This window comes from Kogia breviceps, chromosome 7 (assembly GCF_026419965.1).
Source record: "Kogia breviceps isolate mKogBre1 chromosome 7, mKogBre1 haplotype 1, whole genome shotgun sequence".
NCBI lineage: Eukaryota > Metazoa > Chordata > Mammalia > Artiodactyla > Physeteridae > Kogia > Kogia breviceps.
Window position 1 is genome coordinate 68,656,524 of NC_081316.1, and position 19,595 is coordinate 68,676,118.

The following is a 19,595-nucleotide window of genomic DNA, read 5'->3' on the forward strand; positions in this document are numbered from 1 at the left end:
TTCTCAAAACTTTATCCAATCTGTTGGCTTTACTTTCAAAACATGAATTTTGCTTATGACCGTCACTTCTACTCTTCCAAACAAACAGTATAAACAATCTGTCAAGTTCAAAAAATACTCTGTTAGATTTTCTATGGGATTCTGTTGGTTTTATAGATTAATTTTGGTAGAAAATTGAAATTTTTACATTTATTTGTCTTGTCGATGATGGTGATCTATCCCTCATTCTAGTCAATCTTCTTTTATATCACTCAATGTTTTTAAAAATATTTTTCCACATATACATTGCAACTATTTGTTTAGAATTTTCTATAAGTATGTTATATTTGTTGCTTTTGCAAAGAGAGACTTTAAAGAAGCAAAAAAGTACTTCCTAATTGGTAGTCTTTTGAATATAAGAATGCTATTAAATGTTTATATTGACTCAATTCATGTAAATGTGGGGATTATATTATTAATTCTAAGAAATTTTCAATAAATAATGTCATATTTTTCAGGAATAGTGATGGTTTTGTTTCTTGGCTTCCAAATATTTTTACTTTTGGTTTTATTGTCTTGGAAGTCTTGTGCAAAGATGAATTTTTTAAAAAATATTATTTTATCTAAAGATAATACTTTAATATTTCTGTATAAGAAAGCTACAGATTTTCTCATTTTAAGTGTTATTCATCTGTTCATATTTTCCTGATAGGCTTTTATTAGATACATGCTCTTAGATTAAGGGATTGTTTTTCTCTGTGTTTTTCTTTTTTATTATGAACAAATTCTGAATACTATTGAATGTCTTCCAAACTTCTTAAAATATCACAATTTTCCCTTTAATCTCTTATTTTGAGGAATGCTATCATAACTATTTTTATTATTAAACTATAGCCGTGTTCCCAGAATAAATACTAGCTGGTTAAAAAATATTAGTAATGTTTCATATATGGCTGGAATTGCTTTGCTAACATGTTATTTAGAATGTTTACATCAATGTTCCTGAAAAATCAGCCTGTACTTTTCTAATTGCTCCTACTTCTCTAGTTTCATATCAGTTTTGTACTAGATCTGTAAAAGAATTGGAGCTTACTTCTTTTTTCATTTTATGGAAGCATTTATGTAAAATTGAGTTTATCAATTTCTTAAACTTTTGTAAGACATTTGTCTAAAATCACTTGGGTCTGTTAATTATTTTTGCAGTAGATATGACAAAAATAATTAATTTAATGTTTATTGATCCATTTGGCTTTTCATTTCTTTATATATTAATCTTGTTAATTCACTTTTTCTAGAATTCATCTATGTTATGTATTATATTCTCTTATGTTTTTTTAAAATTTATGTTTATCTCTATTTATTATACCTTTTTATCTCTAATATTGTCTTCGTGCTAATTCTATTTTTTCATACTCAATCTTGCTGAACGTCTGCTATCTGACCAGTCTTTTTTAAAGGACCAGCTTTTTTTTTAAGTGATCTGTTCAATTTTTTCTTTTGTTACCATCTCATTAAGTTTTTTCTTTTTAATCTTTATTATTTGCTCTCTTCTATTTTCTAAGTGGTTCAGTATTTTTCTGACTTCTCAAGTTGAATGCTTAGTTTGTACTTTTTTCCTTTCTTTTTATATATATTTCATAAATTATGTTTGTATATGTATATACTATCTCTGTGTGTTTTTATTTCCAACTCTGTGGAAATGTGTGGCAGTCTTTATGTTATTAGGTTTCTAATATTATCACGCAGTAGTCAGAGAATGAAGTCTCTCCCTGTATATTTTTGAACCTTTGTGATGTGTCTCATGTCTCCACATGGACAAGTGAAGTCCAGAAACGTAAACATCATGAATGTTTGTAGTGTTAGTTAACCTTACGATTCAAACTTCAGTTAAATTTAAGTTTGAATTACAATTCAAACCCATACAATTTAAGTCTCTCCTTGCTTCGGAGATGTAAGGTGGTACAGTGGTTAATAATTCAGATTCCAGAGCAAGACAGATTGCCTTCAAATCCTGGTGCAGCCACCTACTAACTGTGTGACTTTGGGTACATCAGTTAAGCTCTATTTTCTTTTGTTTCCTTACCTGTGAAATGGGGATATTGATAGTGATTACTTTATAGGGCTGTTATGAGGGTTAAAATAACTACTTATAGATACAAAATCCCTCATAACAATCAAAATCCTTAAAATAAACCTGACATACAATAATAAATATTATCTATTATGGTTGTATTTGACATCTAGAGAATCCTTTTATTTTTTTAATGCAGTTCATCATGTACTAAAATATTTATTCAGCATTCTGTGTGTATGTAATGGAAGTGGTACATCTCCTTACTTAGTAGCTCAGAGGACCATGTTGTCAAAATTCTTCTACCAAGATTCACCCTTCCAGAAATTTTAACATTCTCCTCTTCCATTGCTGACACCCCTCGCTGTTTGCTGTTCTATATCTAATAATATTTGTCTTTCCATACAAACATACTCGGTTACACATTCTTGAATCAAAAGCCCAATTTATTTTAGACAATAACCAAATGTTTACTAAATAATAAAATTTTCCTGAATCTTGGAAATATGCAGAAATCTGAAAAGAAAATTATCAACAAGAAAGCAAATTAACTTATAGATGGGAAGAAAGATACATAGGTGTAATTTGCTAAAATCATAACTTAGTGAGAAAAAAATGAACTCAAGCTATGATGTTGGTTAAATAATATATTAGGAAACTTCTTCTGCACAATTCTAGGCCTGGGGTTTGATGAGTGTATAAAGGAGGAGCTGACCAATTTACATCCCTTGTCTCCAGATGCGCACCATCTCCTTTCACCCTATTGCTGAGAGCAAGTCATGACCAGTTCCCTTCACTCAATGAAGTGCAGATATTATATTCAATAAAACTAGAAAACCCAGTTTGCTTCTTTCACTTCATTTCCATCCATCCACCATTTTAACTGAAATTCTATTCTCTATTAGAAGACCCCCCCAAAAAACAGTTCATTTGTTTTCATTTTCACTGAAAGCCAAAAGGTTAAACATGTGTTCTGTACTGGTAAAAGTGCTTCTTGAAGTTGAAACAGCTGAACTTCCTGTGATTTTCTGAAGAAGAGAAAAAGAAGAGAAGGTTAAGATAGTAATCACTGGAAGCCTTCAATCCAACCCCTACTGTGATTCTTCTTTGATTTTCTTCCATACGCTTTTGCCATTTTCCTTGGCTTCTATCTGTGACCTTTGTAGTATATTCATCGAGAAGTACTCAGAGTGATCTTTGCAAAATCTAAGTTGGATTATATCATTTCTCTGTTCAAAACTCTTGAAGGGTTTCCTATCTCACTTAGTATAAAAGATTTTAAGCATTTACCATGTGATCATCAAGGCCCATGTGATCAAACTTCTCACCATTTTTCTGAATTTTACTCTGCAATTTTTCCCACTCTTATTCTCTAGCCAGCTGCCTTCTTGCAGTACTTTACACATCTTAAGAACACATCTGCCTCAGGGCATCCATACTTCCTATTTCTGGTATTGGGATGCATTTCCCACTAGAACCATAAGGTTCACTCCCTTACTCTATCCATTCTTTGTTCTGATTTCAAATCATTTAATTACTTCAAAGCAGTCTTTTCTGAGTAATCTATTTATAACAGTACAGTATCCATCTTTTTGTGTCTCTTTAGCCCTTTTTATTTTTTCTTCTTAGCTCTTATCACTCTCAAACATATATTTACTTGCTTGTGTATTTAGACTCTGTCTCCACTCACTAGAGAATTAGCTTTCTGAGAACAAGGACTCCATTTATTTTGTTCACTGGTACATTCCAAGCATCTAGAACAGAACTTGGAACAGAGTAAGTGCTTGATAAATATTAGTCAAATAAATAATTTAATCCACAAATATGGTTCTATTGGACTAATTAGGCAATAAAAGCTATTCTGTTGAAGTATCTATGCATTTATGTAACCAGAGTGTCAGAAACCAGGGGTAGAAGATGGTGGGCAAATATTTCAAGAATTGCGATAAAACTTCCTGTAAAATATAATCTTAATTATGTTTCTGAGAGGGAGATTAATAATATGTTTATAATATAGTGTGATATAAAGCTATTATGAGTGAGTAAATATTTGTTGGGTCTAAACTCAATAAACCCATTCTAAAATAATTTGACCAAAATATTTTTGTTTAAGTGTTAATATGGGTGATTGAAGGGGTTTCTGAGCAGTAATTAAGAATCTGAGAACTGACTCTGAATGTTCTGTGATCTACATTGTGAGAACAGTCAGCGAAGCAGAGTCTTCATTGACACAAACTTTTCCAGGGTGCATTTTATACTGTATGGTAATGGTAGTTCAGTATCAGTAATATGACATCTGCACACAGAGGACCACAGTCCTGCTTTCTCTACGGTCAACTCTTTCTTCTGTTTTCTTTTTCTTTTTTTTTTTTTTAATCTGAGGCAATATTTGGTAACTAATAATGTGTGTGTGTGTGTGTGTGTGTGTGTGTGTGTGTGTCAGAGAGAGAGAGACAGAGAGAGAGAAAGAAAGAGAGAGAGAGAGATGAATATAAGTAATAATGGAAGCATGAGTACATGTCTATGCTAATAATTGTTACCCTGTATCCTTCACTGTTTATTACTTTCTGTCTTGATTTGGCTTACCTTCTTGGTTGATTGATTTATTGATTGATGATTGTAGAGATGGAGGGGTAGATCCAGATGTATATAAATAAAGTAAAATTAGCAACTAATCAACAAACTACATCAACAAGGAATACTAATTTACTAATTTGACCACTAAAGCAACAGGCTGCCATTGGTCATTGGACCTCACTACTAATATCACTGTCCCACTTATTTTGCCTGCCAGCAAAATCTCTTGATACTTACTACTTTCAATTTCCAGGAAAGAGGTAGAAATATCTTGTCATGGAGAGTCGTTCAATGGTGGGCATCTGGGCTTTAACACTTGGTTTTTCAAATGATTTTTGTACCTAAAAACAAAAAGAGTTTCTGGCTGATACATACCTCTTATGCATTCTCAAAAAATGTTTTGCACAATGAGCCAAAAAATTCTTGGAATGAAGGGTGCTCCTATGATTGATGGAACAAAGCCCTTGGACATTCTAATTCCCTGTCACTGCTACCCTACCTCTTAGAAATGACATTTAATGTCAGAATATGCTCTTTATCTCAAACTACACACCTCATACCTAATTCAAGTCTTTACAAACTGCATTTTTTTTTCTAGTTTCCACTTCTGATCTACAGATCTGATGATTAATTATCCCTTGGTGTTCAGTCATGAGAAGTGGGCCTCAGAGATCCTCTATCTTCAAACTCTAACAAGGTTAACTCCTCAATTCAATAAGGTTAAAATCCCAGGATTTTGTCCTTAAAGCTGAATGATGAGCAATATTCACATTCACCATCAAGATGAGCTCTGAAGTCTTTTTCTGTAGACTGATCAATGAGATCTTACTGACCTAGATCCACTATTTCTAAACTCTTCTGAGGAATTCCCTTGAAAGTATAATGTCTAAATCCTATTCATCCAATAGGACTTAACTTCCTAAGTTCCTATTCACAGAGACTGTGACTCAGGTTACAATGCAATCTTCTCCAATTCACTAAAGGTATATCCTTCTTTTCCCATGGGAGTGCTACTGTTCTCTATGGTTTATTTGAAAAATAACCACACTTTCCCATGTTCTTAATACCAATACTTTTCTCCCTAAAAAGGGAGGGGCATTTATTCACTCATTCATACTTTTATTTATTCAATGAATATTAATTCCTCCCTTCCACCATGTTGAGTGTTGAACAAATCCTTGTCTTCATGAGCTTGCATTCAAGTGAGTAAATACAGATAATAAACAAACAAAATATATATAGGATGGGTGGTAGTAAGAGCTATTGGAGGAAAATAAATTAGGAAGGAAGGGGCAAATAAGGAATGTCCTGATTTCGGGAAGAAGTATCAAGTCTTCCCTTCTGGGCCACTCTATTCAAAGAATTTTTCTCCTACATTCTCTTTCCTGTGTCCTAGGATTTTCTCTTTTGGATCCTATCACAACCTGTATCACACATTTTTTATTGTTGTTGTTGGACTACTTATTCAGTACCCATCTCTCACACAAGAATGTTAGTCCTATGTCACATATGTCTCATTTACCCCTGTGTCATGAAGATATAACCCATTACCAAATAGACCACCCAATATATATTTATTTAATAACTGAAGCAGTGAAAATTAATCCAAAATACTTTCCATTCTTTAATTTTAAGACCTTATAGCCCATAACAAACAAGCTCACATATTATAATATTTTGTTCTATTTTGATCTTCTGCTGTGGTGCATTAACATAGTCTTTTTGTAAATCAGATTTTAAACACATGGATTACAGAAACCAGTACCACTCTACTTTTGTTTGCCTGACAAAATCTGTCATTGTCACTTGAAAGGCAAATAATAGTAAAGATTTCCTGAACAAATACATGATAAGAAAAGGAGAGAGGAGCTTACCTTCCTAAATACTTCCTCTAGATGACAGCGCCAAGAATATTTTTGGAAGCATGTGATGAGTTGAGTAATGAAGAGAGAACCTTTTGTGATGTCTCTCCAGGACACATTATCTATGACAATAAGGAGTGGTAAGCCTTGGGCTGTGGCCTTCACCATTTTTTTTTTTTTCTTTACATTTTTTGTCTTTTAAAACATAGCTTGCAATTATCTTGACATGTTTAGGGGAAGAACTTACAACCTTTCATTAACTCATTTTCCATAAAGAAGTTGAACTAAAGAAGCAGCTCATCAAAACTGCAGGTCATTGAATAGTGATTACCTTGTATTTTGGGGATTGACTTTCTACTATGTGACTTATGCTTATTCATTTGGCTTTTAAAGGAGGCTTGAGAGATAATTGTAATTATCCCATTTTACAGAGGAAAAATAGAAGCTCAGAAGGATTAAAGAATTTCCCCATGTTCACATAGGTGATTGTTTACAGATTATATACCATGATGTCTTTCATAATATAGTGAGCAAAATAAATGAAAAGATCTAATGAAACTTTTGGAGGGAAGGGAAATGTTTTTGGTATTGATAGTGGTAATAATTTCACAGGTATATACTTATCTCCAAACTCATTAAACTGTATACATTAAACATGTGCAGCTTTTTGTATGGTAATTATACCTCCATAAAGTGGTAAAGTGCTTAAAATATGTAAATTAGAAACCCTCAGATATAAGGCTTCTCAAGATGATTACCTAGAGTTCAAGGACTAGATACTGTTCCCCTAATAGTAGGCCTAATAAGTCCTATTGTATCATTTTCTTCTTCCTTTAAAAGGGCATCCACCTTCTTGCTGGGATACCACTCTAATTAGTACCAGATGGGAAATATGGAGAAAATGGCTTGGAGTTGATAGTTTTTGAGAAATGGTCATCAGTCCCTAGATCCATAAATCTCTACTCAAAATGCTAAATGTATTTAACAGAAAACTGAATCAATCATTTGTTTTTAACTAGTGTGATGGTAAAGGGATTTTCTTGTATTAGGTTGTTTTAATGGTTACTATACTTTTGTCTGTAATTGCAACATATAATAAAAGTCAATTTTTAAAAGTGAAGAATAAGTAAAATATATTGGGAACATTCAAAATTTGCATCAAATCATTGCTGCTCAGAGCTTATCTTGATTTTTTAGAATCATTCAGAGGTAGCCTCAGACCCACAAATCCATGTCTGCAACTGAAAGACACATACGTGGGGTTGAGGAGCAGAAAGCAATGAAGTCCTTCTCCACATGGGTCTTGTAAATGGCATCCTCCTCCAGGTTCTCAGGTGACTGTGAAGAGCTGTCTGCCAAGGCTGCTGGAGAATCACTGACCCACAATTCCCCACGATTTGCTGTAGAGACATCAATTTCCTGCACACTGTGTGTCTCCCTCAGTATGACTATTACAATTGCCCACCTCATTCTTTTACAATGTTTACTCTAACCAATTTCACACAGACATGTGCACAGACACATACACACATACAGGTGCATCTCCACCCCACATACAACAGTTTGCCTCTTTCTTGTGCTGTTGGGCAACATGCCAATTAATAGTGACAACATGGTAGAACTGGAAGAACCCGCTTGCTGAGAATAACAAAGAAGTTAAAGCCTTATCTGCATAATTTCAGAGCATAGTTATCATTTTATAGCTAAATTATTTTGGCTTTTCATCTTCAAACACTGTTCCAAAAAACTAAAAGGGAACTGGGAGTCAGGAAAAAAAAGCAAAGAAAAATGTCACTGCAATCCCAGTTTCCCTCATCTCCTTATTCATTTCCCTTTCAATAATGCATGAGAAAAAGAAAGATGCTGCTATTACATAATAGCCTGACTTTCAAATGAAATTATTCTCAAGCCAGAGAATGTCAAAATGTCTGTAAAACATTTACAAGTAAAGTTGTTAGTAAAATGATTTCATTCCAAGGTTGGAATATTTTTGTTTAACTTTTATTTGAGAATTCTGGTGATCTCCTTCACCACTTACCTTGAATCAAATTGAACAGAAATTTTTCAGCTAACAAAACAAAGTCTCATGATACCAGCCCCCTAAATGGAATTTCCTAATAATTCAATTTAGTTTATTTGCACTGGATGGGGTTTAAGATTGTTTCCCCTAGAAACAAAACATACTACAATCCTCTGCAAACACCTTTATGACTTTTGGATTTTTCATCTCAGAACTCACCACCTCTGCAGGCCTGGACAATGATGACCTTAGGTTTGTCCTTTAGACTGAGGCAATTGCGGTTGTTGAATATCCTGAAGATGGTGTCATAAGGTAGCACATCTGGTTTTTCATCACTATGCATAGTCCCACAGATCCCATCCAGGATGCCATGAGACATAAACACCAAGAATGTGCTGTCTGAAGATTTGTGCTCTTCACGGGCAGCAAATCCGCACAGCACTGATTCCATATCCTGAAAAAGACTGCAAAGTATTACTTTAACAGGACAAGCATTAAAATTAAACTGACATCCTATTTATCATGATCAATATAAGAAACATCTCTAACGTTCCAGTCAAGGTGGCTTTGCATAGTGGTTGCATGATGATAGTTTTATTTTTATTTCTGTAATGGATCAATGGGTTCAACTTTCTGTTCCTCCTGACATTATATACCCTACCCTGTCCTTTTAATACATTTTACATTTGCTTATGTCTCTATATACTTTCATTTGTATCCCTGTATTTTCTCTCATTACTTAATAAAAACCTTGAATAATAAATGTATCATACCACTTCCCTTCTAAGGCACTCCCCACCATACTTAGAATAAAATAAAACTTCTGACATAAGTATACTTCTCCCTTCTGACATTCTTCCTCCTCCTCTAGGCTCTAGTCACACTGGTCTTTCTGTACTTTTCAAGTCCCAATTTCATATTAAGTTCAGACTTTTCACTTGTAGTCATGTCTTCTTGGAATATATTTCATTCACATCTTTCCAGAGTTATCTTGTCTCTGATAGTCATGTGTCAGATCCCATATTACCTCCTCAAAATGTCTCTCTTGGCCATCCCATCAAACATTATTACTCCCCACTCACCAATTTGTTCTTATGTTTCCTTTTTACTTTTCATTTCCTTTTCACTTCTTTTCAATCTTAGAGACACACAGATACATCAAATCTCTGAAATTTTCTGTTTTGCTTACAGTTTCATCACCCCCCACCAAGTGAACCTAGATCAATATGAGCTGGGAACCTTCTGTCTCATTTACAGACCCATCCCCAATGCCAAAATAGCCCCTGGGACAGTCAGGATTCAGTATTTATATGTTGAACACTCTCCTGCTAACATTCATTACTCCAGAATTTTCTGGGAAATATTGGGGCTGAATCTCAATCATCCCACTTCAGAATTAAGAATTGTGTGGGTACATATGCCAATCACTTTTTGTACAGTTTTATGGAACTGGGGATATTTGAAGCTCTAAAGAGACATAGATTTCACCTGTCTTAATATTTTTATTTTATAACACACATTCACACACTTAGCTACACACACACACACACACAACACACATATATGAGACCTATGGTTGTTAAAGTTATTTGCTTAATATTATAAAGTTCACCTGTTAGTAGGAAGATATGTGCTGAATATGTATGTGTTTGGGGCGGGTGAGGAGTCTTTACCCTGGCTGTGAGTTTCTCTTCCACATCCACACTGTAGCCAAGGCCCTCAAGCAGCCCCTTCATTCCCATGATGTCATGGGCAGCCCCATTCCTGAGAGGGAGATGATCAAACTCTGTATTGCATATGATGAGAGCCAGACGAGTGCGGGCCTTTATCTCCTTTATTGGATAGATCTGCAGGAAATTGATATGCAGTGAGTTTGATTTACCTAAATCTCTCTTAAACCCTCATACACCAATCACTGTTGCTTTTAAGGGCTTGCATAGCTGTCCTCTCTCTTATCCTGTACCAGAAGACACTGTCCTCCTCTCTTTTAGTAATGGATTGAATTGACAATAGAAAGAAGTACAAATTGGAAGGGACAGGTGTTAATAATTTTTAACTGGAATGCAAACAATTACTACTCAGCCATGTTATCTTATAAATATTTTGATTCTATGACTACAGTTAAAATTCTAATAAATCCCAAGAGTATAGGACAACAAATAAATGAAAAAAGTGAGAGACTTGTATTTTATCATAGGGTTGAAAGAGAATTGGAATCTGTGTGAAGCCAGGTGATTTCCTCCTGTTCAAAGCATCTAGGAAAAAGGAATCCACTGTCTCCACCCTGCCACTCTGTAACTAATGCTTTAAGAAATTGTGTAATTAGTGAAAGCAAACTGTTTTTCTCTCTATCTGTCTTCCATGTACAGAGCACAGTACCTCTTCAGCCCTTTCTTTATACAGTTTAAGAAATTCTTCAGGAGGGCAAAGCTTGAGGGTATCTGTAGTTTCTCCTGGCTCATCTGGTCCAGTCACAATTTCCTCAGGAGCTGCAGGATACATCGCATAATATAAATTGTGATATCTGACTCTGTGACCCAGTTATCACTTAAGAAAACTGTCAGAAAAGGAAAAAGATATTAAACATGTTGGGTTATACTTGTATCTAAACTGTGTGTGAGGAGACAGATGTATTATGACTGGGAAAGAAGGGAGAAATCCTTTGTAGTAAAAGCAGATCCACTCAAAAATGCAATAATAGATTTTGATATTATGAAGAAGACACCTTAATGATTTAGGGTCAAAGTTACCCTTCCCTTACTCATGAAAACTGTTTGATTTTTCCAGTGGTTTTACTCTAGGGTATTACTAATCTGTGTGGAGTTTCTATTGTATCTGAGCAAGAGTACATTTAGTAAATATTTATCAGAGTGCTATCTACTAGAAATAGAATCGAGTCACACTCACATTGAGTCACTTTTTTTTTTTTTTTTTGAGAGTATGCAGCACTTATTACAAAGCCAGGAGATACAAATGTCCCAGAGCAGGAGGAGGATACATCCACAGCACCTCAGACACAGGACAAGGTACAAACACAGACAAACCTGTTGGGGGACACCTGACCCCAAACACATAGGTTGTGATAGAGTCTTGCCTCCTTCCTTTATCCCGATCTGATCTATGCATATTGGAGAAAAAAATTGGTGGGCGGGGGTCTGTTGGGGTCTGTCCCTCAGAGGGTGGAACACTTGACTTCTTGGGAATATAGCTGAGGTCAGATCTCACAGGTTCTGCCTTCTTGTGCTTTTAGATGTCTGTTACTCTTTCCTGACTTGGCCTCAGCTGCGGGTGGGGAGGGCACTGTAATTTAAAATTTTCTAATGTCCGCATTAAATAAAAATAGACAGAATCAATTAATTTAATAATATATTTTGTTTAACATAATATATCCAATATAGTATCATTTTAACCTGTTACTAGCCACAATTTATGCACTTAAAATCCACGTGTGCCCAGTAGCAATCATATTGGGTAATGTTACATCCCATGTCCACTCCTAATTCACACAGCAAACACAGACACATACACACTCAAACACTTAATAGAATCCTAAATCCTGTACCATACAGGTATTATTTGTTCAGCAACCTCAAAGTGAATTCTTAACCTTTCCAGAGGAGATAGGCTTCAATGATTCACCAAGTTGTGAAGTCAGCTGTTTAAAGGAGAAATGCTATGCATTAATCATAGTATTGCATCCAGGGTCAAAGGGACAATTTTTTTTGTCAGAGATTCAACATTATTCTGAATGTCCTTGCCTCCAAAGTGCTGAATAACCAGCTCTAAATTTTCAACCCATGTTTTAAAATGTGGGGAAATAACTTCTCCTTATTGGAAATGAGAAATGTAATATTTTCTGAAACAGTTTGGCCTCATTTGACTAAGATTGTGCAAGAGACTGGGAAAGTCCAGAGTCCTCCCTTGGAGAGGGAAGGAAGAGATTACTCATAAACAAAAATCAGAAGAGGTTTATCAAGACCTAACATAACAAGGTTTTTGTCTATGAAAGGAATAAATCTTTATTTTCATTTACATGAATGAATCAAGACAGTCTCTTATTTTATTTTAATTAGAAAGGCAATATTATCTTCTGTATTTTTTTCAGTTTTTAAAACATAAATTTTTCCATTTCATTTATTTGTTTCCATTAGTTTTTAAACAATATGTTTTTTATAAATGTCTTTCTAAAAGACATCTAAAAATTATGCTAAAAATGTAAGCTCTGGAGATGCAGCAAATGGTATGTCTTTAAGGCTACCAAACTGTCTTAACATTTATTTCTGTAGATAAAGTACTGACACATACTCTCCTTTCCTACTCCAGAAGATTCTGCCAATGTGAAGAAGTCCAGGGTCTTGGGATAGTCCCTGGTCAGAGGGTATGTTTTATCATTGAAAGTCTCCTGTTTCCAGGTCATTTACAGGTTTGGTGTACTCTTGAATTTAATAAATGTCATCTCCTAATGACCATTATATGTCTATATATAGATACAATATTTACAGATAAAACTGAAAATTAGACTATCTTATGTCTAATAGTAAAATTAGCATGAAAATGAATCATTTCATTGCAATGTAATAAATATAGTGTAGCCTGCTGTTCAAAAGGGGTACCCATGGGCCTGACAGCACAGCAAAAAGAAATAAGAAAATTAGCAGTTTAGATAAAAACTTTAATATCTGAATTTTATCCATTACCTAATGAAATGCTCAAGAAATCCCTTAAACTGAAACAAAATGAAAGATACTGATATTAGATAAGACAAGTCCTTCTCCCTTGGCAAGTAGGAATTTGAGTAATTATCTTTCTGACTAAATAACTGTGCTTGGCACATAGTATGTACATATACTGCTAAATAATTGAAACAAATAGCTTAGATTCTTCCTATCCCCCACTCCATTTCCTCAGTATCTCATTAAGAACCCTCTGAATTATATCCATGCCCAAGAGCCCTGGCTAGGGCTTTTACATATTCTAATAGCCCCACTCACCAAGCTTCCTGGTCTCCTGGGCCAGTATACTCTAGGTGTCCTGAGATTCCTCTGGAGGTTCCATGTACAGTAGAACTCAGGGGGCTACTGGATACTTCATGAAATGGTCTATACCTGCCTCCTGCCTGCCACAGACTCTGCTGATGGGATAGGTTATTTCTGTTTAAGGTTCATTCTGGTTCCTGGGGTTGCTAAAATCATTTTGAAGTTCCCCTTATTTCAATTCTGATTCCCATTTGTTGAATTATCTCTGATCTTGTTTTAATTTATTCTGTTCTATTCTATTCTATTCTATTCTATTCTATTCTATTCTATTCTATTCTATTCTATTCTATTCTATTCTTTTATGGCTTATTTTAGGATATTGAATATAGTTCCCTGTGCTATACCATAGGACTTTGTTGTGTATCCATTATGTATGTAATAGTTTGCATCTGCTAACCCCAAACTCCCAAACTATCCCTCCCCCACACCCCTCCTCCTTGGCAACCACAAATTTGTTCTCTGATTTTGTTTTTAAATCCAAATTGTTTTTATCCCATCCCAGGTTTAAGAGAAAATAATAAACCTGCACAAGGACCAACTTAAATGTTAATGATAACATAGCCTAGGCTGCAATCTTGTACATCTATTAGACTAATGTGTACTTCCTGCTGGAGGAAGTGTCCCTTCTCCATAGAGAAGGGATTATTGAAAAAGCTTATTTGCTATAGTGAGCTCTCTACAGTTATGTTGCATTTTGTTTATTATTGCTTATTATTATTAATAAACTTTAGTATTCAGGCAGGAATTTTAGGTTAAACTCTATACCAAATTGAGTCCATCACTGGTGAACTTGGATCTGAGGATATTTAGACTCTAGTAATATTCATAATTCAATTAAAGTGAAGTTTTGAAAGATGTTAATATATTGGACAGTTTATATTGAATAAGTATTCTCCTGATCATATTTTGTAACTCACAGAAATGAGTAAGCACAGTAAACATTTAAATATTATAAGCTAAAGAATAATTCTGATAACTAATATTTATCACATGCATGTTCTTCATTTGCCCATTCATCCTATATTCATTACATGCCTGCTATGTCTCTGGCACTCTGCTAAGAGCTATTATTCATTGGTGAAGAAAACAGTTGTGATCTGAATTAAGAAACTCAGTGGATTATAGTCCTGTCTAATGAGATAGACAGGAGATAGAAGTGTAATAGATTTGATGCAGAGAATAAAGTGTTTCATTTTATATATCTAAGCTTTGTGAAGCCAGTGGAACATTCAAGTGGAAATGTTGAATATGCAGCTAGAGCTAAATATATCTGGAGTTCAGGGGAGAGTTCCAGATGGGAGCTAAAATATTAGGAATTGTCAGTCTGTGCCTGCCATTATGTTCCTAGCCTGTGATGAAGTGATTGAAATTGTCCCCATTTCACAGATGCTCATACTGATGCCTAGGGAGGTTAAGAAACTTGAATGAAGTCACATAGTATCCAAAGTGACAGAAACATGAGTTCAGATCCAGGTATCCCTTACTACAAAGTCTCTGCAATTAGATATCTCTATGATCAACCTAAACACAAGGACTCAACTTCTAAGCTAATTGGAAATTAGATGCCCTCCCACAAATGACAAGGTGACCTCTAAAAGGACAATGATAGGTTTAGTGAAAATTATACTTTAGTAATAGGAGGATGGGGGACTTAGAGGACAGTGGAGCAGCCTTGGAGCCAAGTAGTTCTGAAAAATTTAAGATATCCCTTGAAAAGAATTCCAGTCTTACCTTTTATACTGGTGGAATTTTTGTCTATGTTTAGGAAGGTTTGAACAAAGATTTGACCTGCCTCATGGCGTTTCTGTCGCATAGAGTCCACCAAGACCCACGCCTTGTCTTCAAGCTTGGCATCATAAATTTTTTTCTTCTCCTCTTCCTCCAACTTCAGGACATTTTTTCCCACCAAGTCATCCAAAATGCCAGTAATGAGTTCTTTGCCCACAGATTCCAAAATCTTAAGTGGTTTTTTGTTGCGTGTGTCTTCTGTCAGAAATACAAAGCTTCCTTTGACTTGATCTTGTCTCAATAAAAAATTCAGAATTGAAAATAATCTGATGACTCATCTTTCAATATGGTAGATCAATGACACCAGGTTAATATATTACTGTCTGGGATAATTAAAATTTTTGTGGGTGATTAAGGAAGTCAAATTAATATGTATTTTATTGTAATACCATAGGTATTATTTGAATGGATAGTGCATGGAAAGGCAGGGTATCTCATCAATACTTAATTAAATCTACAAAGACAGTTATAAAGTTCATCTAGATATAAAGATAGTCTTGACACCAAATGACATATTCTAAAAAAAATGCACCAAGACATTGAACAAGAATTTTGCCCCAGAAGCACCAACCTCATTGTTCATGTTATCGTGAAGTATTCTTTCAATAAATGTTTACTGGGCAAATATTATGAGAAAGAAACAAGGACATTACAAAGCATGAATAAAGTTACCCAATATCAGTTCATTTAATAACAGCTAACAACTATTGTGCATTTAGGATTAAAAAAAAATACATTTAAAGCAATATACAATATTATTATTATTTACAAGTCTCTGTACTACATACTTTATAAATATTAATATGATGGACCCTCACAATAATCCAATGAGATGGTTAATATTTTCCCTATTTTACAGATCATTTCAATAAAATGCCCAGATCACACAAATTAGGATTCAAATTCTGTTCTTACACCATATTCTATAAAGTTAAATATAGCACAGCTTCAGTAATAATAGTTGATATTTATTGAGGTCTCATTGGTCTCAAGTGCTTCATATGAATCTTATAAGTTAAAGTTAATAAAAATTCCATGTAACATATATATTAATATTTCTATTATATAGTAAAGGAAACAGACACAGAGAAGTTAGTTAAATATTTGATCCAAGTTTTGTGAATAGTACACCATGTTTAGTAAGAGGGTAGGAAGGGATTCAGACTCAGGGGCTCAGAATTGAGTCCCCACTCAAATCATCAAACTACTTTACATGATACTTGGTAAAGAGTTACTTAAGAGAATAGAAAGTGATTCAGGGACTCAGAAAAGACGGGGTAAATTTCTGCAGATGAGGTCACAAAATGCTTCTTCTTAGAAAAAGTGGCAGAAACACTGGTCTTACACTAGAGTATACACATGTCAGAACAGAGAGATTGAAGAATGATGAACAACATGCAGGTTAATCTGAGAAATATTTACTCTGGCTGAATTCTGGATTTCTATTTTATTTATTTCTGCCTTCAGCAAAGTTGAGTGTTTACTGAATTAGTGGTACTGGGAGAAATATGGTAACAATAAAACCAAAGAGTTTTTACTTTACATCCTCTTATTATCTATACATTCTCATGGCTTCAATTATTAGCTTTAAGTAATAAATAAATTATCCCTGAATTTATAGATTCAGCCCAAAGGTGGATCCCCAAATTGAGGTTCATATATTCATCTCTTCTCTGTATCCCACTAACTCATTACACTCAACTTTTAAAAGCTGAACTGCTCATTTTTCATCACCTGCTTCATTCCCTATATGTACTAGTTAATGATATCTTGCAGTCAAGTGCACCAAATCAGTAAAAGCTGGTGATACTGAACCTCTTCTGCTTTCTTTATATCTTATTTTCCATCTCACTTCAAACTGTATTGATTTTATCTGCTAAATATTTGCAGAATCTGACTACTTCTCCCTTTCTAACTGTTTGATACTCTAGTTCAGACCAACATCCTTACTTGTTTAATTCCTCTGAGAGTGATAAAATCTACTTTTGTCCCCTTCTAATCTGTTCTTCTCAATGAAGCAAGGTCAGTGTTTTGAAAATCTAGGTCTCATTCAGCCTCATCCTCTGCTACTATACCCATCTTGCTCGTTACACTTTAAACACTTTGCCTTTCTTTCAGGTTCTACAAAGCCTTTACTTAGGGATCCTTATGTGTACAGTTTCTCACAACCAACATTCCTATCTATTTCTCAACTTCTTCCTGTTTATCTTCAGGTCTCAGATGACATGTCATTTTTTTTTAGGAAATTCTTCCTGATGCTTAAGACTAGACTGTCAGAGCAATAAGCTCCCAGAGAAACCTGTTTCTCACTAAGCTAGCATTTTTTTCCTTATAGTTGTTAATTAGTTAACAATGTCAACCAAACTCATTAGTTTATGTTTATTGAGTCACTTTACTTGTTTTGTCTACTGCTTTTCAGTTTATCGTATCTATTATCTAATGATGTCCTGATTCCAATTCAATAACAAGTAAGGTCATCCTGCCTAGATAAAGAGTCAGCCATGAGTGTAAATTTAACAACTACTACTCCCCAGTCAAATGCTGTATGAGCATCAAGAAGAAGATAAGAAAACAGTCAGTCCTTACATTTTAGGAGCTTAAATTAAATGTGTGAGATAAGACAGAAACCCTGGAAAGAATTACACTACAGGGAAAATGAAAGAAATAAATACAATAGCAAGAAAGTATGAGTGGGGGGAAGACAAGTAAATGTTTGTTAATGAAGCTGAAATCATGCTTTAAAGAGATTAATGGTAAAGTGAATAAATATATTTTGAAAGGTAGGAAAACCTGTCTGACAAGTTCAGAAACTTTTTAAAAGGCAATACAGAGTCAATGTATGTTCCTGAGTAAGAAATTGCATTTGTAAATACCTAGAAGGTAGGAACTGAAAGATAAGGATCTGATCATCTTTCCTAACAATGCTAATCTGCAGACAAACCTAGTCCAGCTACATAAGAATCATTTGTAGATCTTTAAAAGATTATAAATGCTTATGGTCTATCCATGGTTGAGTAATTTGGGGTTATGAAGGGGGAAGTAATCTAAATTTGTTAATGTCTACAGATTATTTAGATTTGTTGTAAGGTTTAGAAACCACTGATCCAGTTGAACCTCTTCCTTTTCAAATGAGGAAAATGAAGCCAGAGAAGTGATATATATACTAATATGTATAAAATGAATAATTAATAAGAACCTACTATATTAAAAAATAAATTAAATAAAATTCTAAATTCAAAAAGAATTGATATGATATACCTGAATACTAGCTGCATAAATAGCCAATGATTCCAGCTCTTATGCTTTCCAGTTTCCGTGTGTAAGATATGTGACCTGAAAGCAGTATGCAGTATGGATAGGAGGGTTAAATCCTGGAGAGACGGAAACCAGTTAAAAACTGTGATAGCAATCCAAGAAATACTGTGCTAGTGTAGTTAGCACCACAGCTAGAAAGGGGGAAAATGTAGTTACTTTATAAAGACAAAGAGCATAATTCAATATAGGATATAGTAAGGTGGGGGTGGGAATTCAAAGACTCACTTATCTGATTATGGGGATAATTTTATGGAATCAAGAGGAAGCTGAGAAGATTTCAGAGTGCATTTAGGAATTTTCAGAGTTTTCTCACACATAAATAGCTTATTCTGTCTTTATCCACCCTTTACTTTGATTACCAGGAGCTGCAAAAAAGGAAATAACTTCTTCCTGGTTCTGAGAAAATCTGGACACCATACTCTCCTTCAGCGTCTCTGAGGCAGTGTCCCCCATTTCAAGTTACACAGAGCTAATAAGGAGAATTTAGCTTGTACAGGAATGGCTCACTTCTCTTTTGTATATTTCTTCCTGTCACAAAACAATTAATAAGTGTTTTCTAAGACCCAAGTTCCTAACCCTCAGCTAGGAAAGGACCCTTACTCACCAGCCATATGTAACAACCGTAGTCCCTTCCTGATGCCTTGAGAAGAGCACAGGCTTGAAAATGAAAGTTACTGGACACTTCCTCCATTCAGGGGGCGGGGACTCCTAATCATAAATTGGGAAACTGCTGCTCAGAACTTCTGCGTTCACTGTCAGGAAGTCCCCTGTAGTCAACAAATGGATTTCCTAATCCTTTGGGAATAATTATTTCTTCCTTTTGGAAGAAAAAAATTGAATTGACAAAATATTTTCCAACCTATGTTGGAAACTCTGTTTTTTCCCTCCTTTTCTTTTTCTTTCCTCATTGTTCCACACCTCGTTCTCTCTGTTCTTCTGCTTCTGAT

General features: G+C 34.6%; 1 protein-coding gene across 3 annotated transcripts; it reads right to left on the reverse strand.

Annotated features, from left to right (window-relative positions):
• Positions 1–2,679: 2,679 nt before the first annotated feature.
• On the reverse strand, positions 2,680–19,336 carry LOC131759475 (caspase-13). Of its 3 annotated transcripts, none has more exons than XM_059068632.2 (9): positions 19,253–19,336; positions 15,277–15,531; positions 10,889–10,998; positions 10,183–10,356; positions 8,729–8,963; positions 7,746–7,889; positions 6,502–6,611; positions 4,865–4,968; positions 2,680–3,078 (listed from the first exon to the last, which is right to left on the reverse strand). In XM_059068632.2, exons 1-8 carry the CDS (start codon positions 19,257–19,259, stop codon positions 4,870–4,872), a joined length of 1,134 nt encoding a protein of 377 aa, XP_058924615.1. In that variant the 5' UTR covers positions 19,260–19,336; the 3' UTR covers positions 2,680–3,078; positions 4,865–4,869. The 3 variants fall into 3 exon arrangements, with proteins under 3 accessions (XP_058924615.1, XP_058924616.1, XP_066894664.1); XM_059068633.2 differs by having other exon boundaries at positions 15,277–15,528; positions 19,253–19,333; XM_067038563.1 differs by having other exon boundaries at positions 15,277–15,564; positions 19,253–19,317.
• Positions 19,337–19,595: the final 259 nt, after the last annotated feature.

Excerpts from the sequence above, each read along its gene's own strand:
- LOC131759475 (XM_067038563.1), bottom strand. Across the intron at positions 6,612-7,745 it reads TTTCTGCTCCTCAACCCCAC|ATAATGTGTCCTGGAGAGAC; the intron begins GTATGTGTCTTT and ends TTATTGTCATAG. Across the intron at positions 4,969-6,501 it reads TAGAGGAAGTATTTAGGAAG|GTACAAAAATCATTTGAAAA; the intron begins GTAAGCTCCTCT and ends TTTTGTTTTTAG.